General features: G+C 40.4%; 1 protein-coding gene across 1 annotated transcript in view; it reads left to right on the plus strand.

Moving 5' to 3' along the window:
* HDAC9 (histone deacetylase 9) overlaps positions 1 to 7,109 on the plus strand; it is a 362,822-nt gene that overhangs the window by 178,406 nt on the left and 177,307 nt on the right. Inside the window, exon 13 of the mRNA XM_075062391.1 lies at positions 4,821 to 4,998. Within this exon, the coding sequence (XP_074918492.1) occupies positions 4,821 to 4,998 (178 nt within the window). The remainder of the gene's footprint in view (positions 1 to 4,820; positions 4,999 to 7,109) is intronic.

Genomic DNA, 7,109 nt, shown 5'->3' on the forward strand with positions numbered 1-7,109 from the left:
GTTTCCTGATTGGTCCTCTGGTCAGGTGTTTGGTTCCCTTTGTTAACCCTTTACAGGTAAAAGAAACGTTAACCCTTAGCTATCTTTTTATGACAGGCCTACAGGGCAGAAAGAGGAGAGGACGCTGAGCAGAGATCAGAAACAGCCTTCAGGGCCAGGGGAAGGGGACTGGCCTTCAGCAGGGGAAGCAGGGTCATCATCAGCCCTCAGAAGTGAGAGGAGGAGGGCTCCGCCCTGTGCATGTGCATGTCTTTAGTTTTGTGCATTTCCAGGTGGTTTCTGGAAATCCCAGTGCATAAAAAGGGGCCATTTCCAGAGTTGAAAACATTTTTATGCCGATCACATGAGTTTTGAACTTGCAGGATTGGCAACACTGAGGTCATCACGTTTTAAAAAGGGCTAACATGATTAATGGACATTTACACATATTACAGCTCTCAACACTATGTGCTAGAACAATGGTTTTCAACTTAGTCTGGGCACCCCAAGGGGCAAGGGTGGCTCTAGGCATTTTGCCACCCCAAGCACGGCAGGCGGCCTGCCTGCCGCCCTCGCGGGGACTGGCAGAGCGCCCCTAGTGGCTTGCTGCCCCAAGCACGTGCTTGACGTGCTGGTGCCTGGAGCTGCCCCTGCCGAGGGGTCCACGGAACAATGTCTAAGATTTCCAAAAGAGTCTGTGCCTCCATTTGAAATAACCACTGTGTTTAGAAGCACATCCCTAGAAGGTGCTGTAGATGGTTATAAAGCATGAGCATAAGCAACCTGTTTCACCTGCTTGACTTCTGACAGCAATTCATTAACACTGATTTCAATCTTAGGAAATTCAAATTTTGAACATTTTTATAGGGATATAAATAAAAAAGGTTTCCCTGAAAACTAATGAAGAAATAATCCTGTGCAAAGCTTGAAAAGCAGTTTTCAGGGTAAAATAATTATATCAGAAAATAAACAAAATATTGGAAAGAGAAATTTGAGCTCATTGTTGTGCTATTTCTAAATATACAAGAGAGAGACTCAAAGCTGTAGACTAAAACTACACCTCTACTGATATAACGCGACTCAATATAACATGAATTCGGATAAAACGTGGTAAAGCAGCACTCCAGGGGATCAAAGCAAGTTCGATATAATGCGGTTTCACCTATAACGCAGTAAGATTTTTTGGCTCCCGAGGACAGTGTTATATCAAGGTAGAGGTGATAAACTGAACAGATAAAACAGTACAGAAACTACATAACTGTTTAGAACAATGGCAAGTAGGCTGGTAGGGTTCCAGGTGAAGAAACAACAATCTTCCAGAAGAGCATGAATGCACCTATTTTTTACTATGCACAGAACAAAATAATCAATAGAGCAGAAGAAATTACTGCAGGTGGTACTAAACCTTAGAGCAGTTTTACAGTGAACAGAAGAAACCCCTGATCTCATCTTGAAAATTATAACTTCCTGACAACAACAAAATTGACTTACCTTGCTGAACATCAGGTAGCAACTCGTAGACCCATTGGAAACAAAGAAAATAGCTCTCATTGAAATCCATAGTCTATACAAAGCATTAGGTTGATGGATATGAATCACATTTTTATATAACCTTCCTAGGAAAAAATACATAAGCCCCTACAGGGAGCACTCACAGCAAGTCTAAACTGAGATCGATTCCCTACAAGCAACAATTATTATGGTAATACTGGAAGAACAACAAGAATTTAACATATCTACTTCCAAAAGACCCATCTCCCTTTTAGATACTGCTTTGAAAATCCTCCTCAAAATAATTACTAAGAGCCCAATCCAATGTCAAGAGATTCTAATGGATATCTTTTCACTGCTTTGGATAGTTGTGGGATCAGGCCCTAATTGCCTATCTCCTCTAATGAACTAATCTCATGCACCTGGAACAAACAGGCTTCATGCAGGGAGGACAAGGCTCAGATAACCTAAGAAATGTTCCAGATATATTTACATAAATCACTAACTACAGATGTGCAGACAGTTCTCTTGTCCTATCACTGGACACATGGACATATGTTCACAGTGGTACAGCACAGGGAATCCAAGGATGAATTCATAGTATTGAGTTAAGCATCATCCTTCCAAGTCCAGGTGCACTTTCTGGGAAACCAGATAAGGGTGTTAATTAACACTGCTACTCTATACATTAGCAATTAAACCCCTAACCAGTGTGATACAGCATTATTCACAGATTCAGGGCATAAATATATGGGGGAGGGGGAATTTCTGAATGCACTGCTATTTATCAAAAAATCAAAGAGCTCAGTGGCTGTGCTCTTTAACCTAATTCTGGAATTCGGTCTAAATCTCTGGCTCAGAACTAATCAAACCTAAAACAGATGATAAGAGGACATCCGCTCGGTATCTAAAATCTTGATTCTTAAAGTAAAAGGGGCTTTGTGATATCTTGAATGAATAATCCACCCCAAAATGAATCCCCATTATACAAATTACTACAAGTTATTTTAACACATTTTAGAAGCTATACACAGATTATTAGTTCTAGTGCTAACCTAGCAGTAGAGCAGTGGCTATTAAAATATCCTACCATGATTCCTCTTCCTTTTCTAAATTGGTTACGTCAAATAGGCTTGTTGCAATTTCTAGATACTTGTATAGGTTTATGTGAGGACAGACTTTAGCAGGATAAGAGACCCAAGAATTAGCTTCTCTCTCAGTCTTCAGCAAATTTTACCAGAAACTCTTGCTAAAATATCTGGTAGACAAGCTGTTAGATACAATTCACTCAGCGTGATGCACGTGGAAAAATCAGTCCTTCTGGCTACAATTGAAAACAGTACCCTTTATACATACCATGTAGATCAAACACAAATATAGAGTGCACTAAGGTCAAAAGAACTGTAACTATTTAAAAGCACATAAAAATATTGGATGTTCAATGTCCCTCTCCTCTTGATTTCACATATCCAGGTTCTCAGACTTTGCCCCTGCTTTCTCCCAGGAAACCAAAGCTAGATGTGAACAGAATAAATTCACTTAGATCGACTCTGCCTTTGTCCTCTGTTCTATCTGCCTCTGTCCTCCAGAGATAGAATGTTTCCTCTTTGTCCTGCCAATGCACAACTATTCCGTCCCTTCAATGAGCACTTTACACAGCTATGGCTACAAAAGACACATTCAATCAGGTGCACAACACACGTCTTCACTATCACAATACGCCACTTCAGCAGGTGTGTTAAAACAACATACTATCCAGGGGATTCCTCTATGTGTCTGGTGCCTGTGATATGTTCATAAAGGAGTTGGGTGCAGTGATTTCTTGAACTATTACCAAGTAACTCTGTGAATTTATAACACCCTACACCACCACCACTTAAAGAAGAAAAGAAAGAAAGAAAACAGTTCATGACCTAAAACCAAGCAACTTTCTGTAAAAGCTCTTCTTATTTATTTGCATTTTCTACATTGCACCATTCTATGGCAATACAACAAGCCAGTTTATCCTCTGTGACGCAACAACAGCTCACTGAAGTGGGGACTCTGGGTATTAATGTGGGTGAGGGGGCTTTCATGTCTGTTAACTGTTGGTTCCCATTTCACCTCTTGTTGAATACCCCTCTTTTGAGTATCTGTCCCTTGGAAAAGCTTTAATTCCCTCTTCCGCAGGACCGCTACTTACGCTTCGCAGGAATCTTGGATTCATTCTATAGCTAGCTAGGGGAAATAGTGTGCTCCTGCCTGCTTTTGTGTACAAACTGAACATTGAAAAATATCTTCCATAGCAGTCCAGGCCTTTGGCAAACTGGACTTGCTATTGCACCCAGGTCTGCAGCAGGACTAAATGAGCCAATACATTGATTATATGTTACTTAGTTCCAAAGAAAATCAGTAAACATAAAGCACCTGCTGAAGAAAAATGCAGCTTATAGCCCTAAATTGGAGATCTATATTTTAGTTATTTTTAGAGCTAAATATTTTTGTAAAAATCTCAGTTTTGCACCATCAGTTCTGCATCAGCAATCAGTTGTAGGCCTAGGAATGTGCATAAAAAATTAAGACCTTGGATGAAATTCTAGCTGTATTGAAGTCAGTAAAAACTCACATTAACTTCAGTAAGGCTAGAGTTTCACCCAAGAGTGCACTGAAAAATTTTGAGTTTCCACATTTTTTGACAAACAAAAAAAGGGATAAATCTACCTTCCCTTATTTTCTCACATCTATTGACTGTGTAGTACATCCACTTTCCTCTAATACATCTGGTGCTGTCAGTAACACGTTACTGGACCAGATGGACTTCACATCTGAGCCAGTATGGCAATTCCTACATTCCTAAATTTTTCACAAAAAATTCTGTTCAAATGTTTCTCATTTTCCAGCCATCTTGATGAAAATTAAATTGAGGCCTTTGTAAAATTTGGCCCACTAGATTCAACAAATTAAGTGCAAGTGCTTGGGATCCTTCTCTTAGAATGAGGTACTGTAGGAAGATTTTTTTTCCTCCCTCACATAGACTTATAACAGTACAGAGCCTGCTTAATATTATCAACTTCTTAGAAAAATCTTCAGTCAAATGTTACTCTGTGTGGGTAGAGTTGTTTCTTTCCATCAGTGAGAACTGAGAGATTGCCTGCCATCACATAGTATTCAGCAATGCGGGCAGCCCCTCAGTGTCAGTGTGAAAACATCTGTTGAATGGATTTATTGACTAGGTCTTAGATGGGTTTTTTTTTTCACACTGTTTATTACAGCTCTGACCTAATGAACTTAATTTGTTGACATGTTTCTCTCAGTGTCTTACTTGATCCCTTCTCACATTTCTTTCTACTGTGCTGTTTTCTTGGCAACAGCAGATCCTGGAGCATCAGCGTATCCACCAGTTGCAAATGTACCAGGCTCAGATGGCTACAGTTGGCATGGCAGGATTAGATAAACATCAGCCTGTTTCCAGGACTCAGTCTTCCCCTGCAGCTTCCACATTACCTCATGCAGCAATGGACCGGCCCATTCAGCCTGTCTACATGACTGGTAGGATTCCCTAAGGACCTCTTTTAATAGGCAGAGTAAATGCACTGTTCATGTGGGCTCAACTGATTTAAATGCCTTGAATATCTCCTGTAGCAATGCATTTTTAACCTCACCGTTACTGGGTTTTATGATGCTTTATTGGCATTAAATCAACCAATGCAGCTGATAAATTACAGGGTTAATATTCACACAGTCATAAATTATTATCGTCCACTGGCTCTGGCAATGTAGCAACAGGTGCATTTTTGGTGTCTTTAAGTCATTTACAATTTTTTTTTTATTTCCCCATCCGCTGCCTCTCTTGTTCATGTTCTCTTTGCAAAGAGACCACCAATGCATTGAAAAGAGACCACCAGTAAGTGGCAAGGCTGAGATATGATTCTCAACATCTTCATTTGATTCCAGTGGGAATATCAGTCAGTTCGGCAGGGGTGTGCTCTTCACTATGAAAAACAAAGTAATGGCAGCACAAATGAGGTGATCAGTCACGGGACAGTGATATCAGATACGGGTTTCAAGTCTTTTAACAGTTTTGTGTGAAAGCTATCGATGGAGAGGTTTTCTTGGGCAGATACCATTCCAGACATTCAAGAAGCAGCTCATAAGTGTTCGATCCACAGAAAGATTGAGGGGCCTGAAAGTCTACAATGATAGGAAGAAAATGTCTTAAACAGAAAGCCTGGTTCCCCAATTGCAGCTAATCAGAAGAAAGAGAATCTAACCCATAGGAATATAAATTTAAAAATACAGTGTGTGCCTATAAGTGGGAGATAAATCATGCTTTGCTTATTCTGATAGGAAGAAAGGGAAAATGACTTGTAATTTTGCTTCTCTTAAAATATTATTTCCTAGGTTTCTCTCTTGGGTCATAGCTCCTTAGCATAAGACTGGCAGAGCTACCCTAGCTCTTAAAGTTTGTAATTCTTGAGGGCACAGTAGTGGAACAGAGTGTGAGCCAGACCCCTTAATGGCCACCACTGATCAGCCTGCCAAGTGCAGTCACTGCCCTCCAAATATTTCAGTTACTTGACTATGCAGGAAATAAAGTTTGCGGAGAGAAATGGCAGCTGGAGGTGATCAGCATGATATAAAAAAAAATGTGCCTCAGGCTTTGTCTACACTTACAGTTTTGCAGCGCTGGCCATTACAGCTGTGGTCGTACAGCTGTGTACGGCCAGTGCTGCAGTGTGTCCACACTGACAGCGACCAGTACTGCAGTGTGTCCACACTTGCACCAGTTGCAGCACTGTTGTGAGTGGTGCATTGTGGGCAGCTATCCCACAGAGCACCTCGTCCCATTTTGTCGCTGTGGGTTGTGGGAAGGGGACGGAAGTGTCCTACGTGGAATATGCATCTACTAATGTTTAATAGAGTCAAACACATTATATTTGTGTGAGATCAAAGTTCAAACAAGTTCACCCATCCTTACCATGCAACATAATAAATATTATGATTATTTCTGAAATGTACTCTGCCTTCCTTGGTCCAAGATCGGTTGGAGAGGCAAGAAATTGGAGACTACACTTTATTTTGCAGTCTGTAATATAGTATGTGCTAACACAGCACTATTTTCCAATTTTTTTAATCTACTTTTTCCTAGATCATCAAGTATAGATTTCACCCCTCCCCCCAATCAATTAACCCCCTCTGCTAGTGTTTTATTTTCTCTTCATATTAAATACAGTGAAACCTGAGGATTCCACTTGTAATAGACAATCCTGGTCTTTAGTGAACATTTTAAACTCTCCCCAAGGTTTCCAGTACAATTTTGTTCTAACTTCAGTTAAACATCTACTCTACCCATCAACTGATACTTGCTGGTGGTTACAAGTGAGGAAAAAAAAGGGGGGAGCGGGCTTTTGTTCTTTCTTCATTCATAAAGACGTATAGAGAAGGTCTGGAAAGCTTTCAGTTCTATTTTCTCAAGGGTCTCCCCCCCAGTTATGTTTTTTATGTCTATTGGGGGGAAAAAATCAGATCTTGTGTCCTGAAAGACTTTATGATGACTGAAGAACTAGTGAAGTGATGACATCACAAAATCCAAGGAGGTGAAAGTTGAGCTCTTGAGACGGGAAGGGATTTTGAGTCAGACTATTTAAAATTCTCCTTGT

The sequence above is a fragment of the Chelonoidis abingdonii genome, chromosome 2, assembly GCF_003597395.2.
Source record: "Chelonoidis abingdonii isolate Lonesome George chromosome 2, CheloAbing_2.0, whole genome shotgun sequence".
Lineage (NCBI taxonomy): Eukaryota > Metazoa > Chordata > Testudines > Testudinidae > Chelonoidis > Chelonoidis abingdonii.